At 54.2% G+C, this 1,643-nt stretch overlaps 1 protein-coding gene across 1 annotated transcript in view; it reads right to left on the reverse strand.

Moving 5' to 3' along the window:
* Positions 1-1,223: 1,223 nt before the first annotated feature.
* Positions 1,224-1,643, reverse strand: part of LOC102763861 (mastin-like) — a 3,166-nt gene continuing 2,746 nt past the window's right edge. Inside the window, exon 5 of the mRNA XM_015559732.1 lies at positions 1,224-1,296. Coding sequence (XP_015415218.1) covers positions 1,224-1,296 — 73 coding nt within the window. The remainder of the gene's footprint in view (positions 1,297-1,643) is intronic.

The following is a 1,643-nucleotide window of genomic DNA, read 5'->3' on the forward strand; positions in this document are numbered from 1 at the left end:
GAAGGGTCCCAGGTTCAGCTCCGGTCAAGGGCACATACCTTGGTTGCAGGTACCTGAGCCCTGGTCAGGCTTCATGCAGGAGGCACAAACAATATGTCTCTCTCACATCGAGCATTGTCTCTGTCTCTCGCTCTCCCTTCCACTCACTCTAAAAATCAATGGAAAAATATCCATGGGTGTAGATACAAAAATAAAAATAATAAAAATATCGGTCTGGACACATTTCAGTGGTAAGATGACAGTTTGCACATGAAAAAAAAAGAAATGAGATGCTTTGCCTCATCCTGTGCACTGAAGGGTCTCAAGTTCAATTCCCAGTCAGACCACATACCTAGGATGAGGGGTCATTCCCCGATCGGGACACATACAAGAGGCAAACGACCGATGTTTCTCACATCTCACTGCCTTCCTCTCCCTAAAATCCATAAGCATGTCCTCGGTGAGGAACTAAATAAATGACAAATAATCGGATGCTCTGAAACAGCACAGAGCAGGAGCACAGATGGGATGGGGGCTGGCACCTGAGCTAAGAGAAGGGGGAGGGAGGGAAGGAGAGCAGCAGGCCCCTTTTCTTTTGAGGCTCACAGTGTCCCCCAAAAAAGACAGACTCGCTGGACCTGCAGACAGAGTTTGCCAGCAGCACCATGAGATGGAGGAGGCACCTTTTCTGGAGCCTTTGGAAGGAGTGGGACCTGCTGACACCTTGATTGTAGACTTCCAGCCTCCAACACTGTGACAGAATCAAGTTTTATTTAAAGGTCCAGGTCTGTGGCATCTGTAATGGCCGCCCCAGGACACTCAGACCTCTGCTCAGCTGTCCTCATACATCCGATGCATGATCAAGCTTTGTCAAAATGCACAGGAAAGGTATGAGAGGTGCCAATGTAGTGCTAGTTCTCCTCACCTCTCCTCACCTCCTGCACACGCCCGCACCCCCACAGCACTGGGAGCCAATCCCCCTCTCACACTCCCTGCTTTCTGAATGGAGGATCTCTGTCCACCAAGTTCAATTCCAGCCAGAGGCCGGCCACCCGCCAGAGACAGGCTTTCCCGCCCTTTGACATTCTGAGAATCATTCTCCACCAAGCATGGGACAGGACCAGACAGTGGTTTGAGAGGAGAAGGAAGAGGGGTTCCCACACTCCTGGACCACAGCCCGGTCCTCTGTGCCCTTTGAGCCCAGTGAGGACAACAAAGGGATGCTTTGCAGCACCTAGATGAGCTCAGGTCTCTAGAAACCCATCATTCCCTCCTGGGGCCAGAGTCCCTGTCTTCCGTGCTGAGATGTTGGTGTCTCTGGGGGCACCCAGAATCCTCAGGGGACACTGGGGATCTCCACAGGAAACAACCAGGACCCAACATGGCCGGGGGCCCCGTGGTGGCAGTAGCGAGCACCCAGGAGGGAAGGGGCTGGGCTTCCAGACCCAGCAAGTCCCACAGGCCCAGGGGGCAGACCTCTGGGTGGTAAGGGGGGCTTCCTCCCTCCCTGCCTCTGGTCTGGACGGAACCCCCACCTTCACCCACCTCAACAGTGGCTGTGGGTTTGGGGCTGGTTTCAGCCCAGATGACAGGAAGGCAAGTCACAGAGGTGTCAGAGAGAGGCCACAGTCCCCAGCGCCCAGCCTGATGGTGGACCCAGGCTT

The sequence above is a fragment of the Myotis davidii genome, unplaced genomic scaffold (genome assembly GCF_000327345.1).
Source record: "Myotis davidii unplaced genomic scaffold, ASM32734v1 scaffold2975, whole genome shotgun sequence".
Taxonomy (NCBI): Eukaryota; Metazoa; Chordata; class Mammalia; order Chiroptera; family Vespertilionidae; genus Myotis; species Myotis davidii.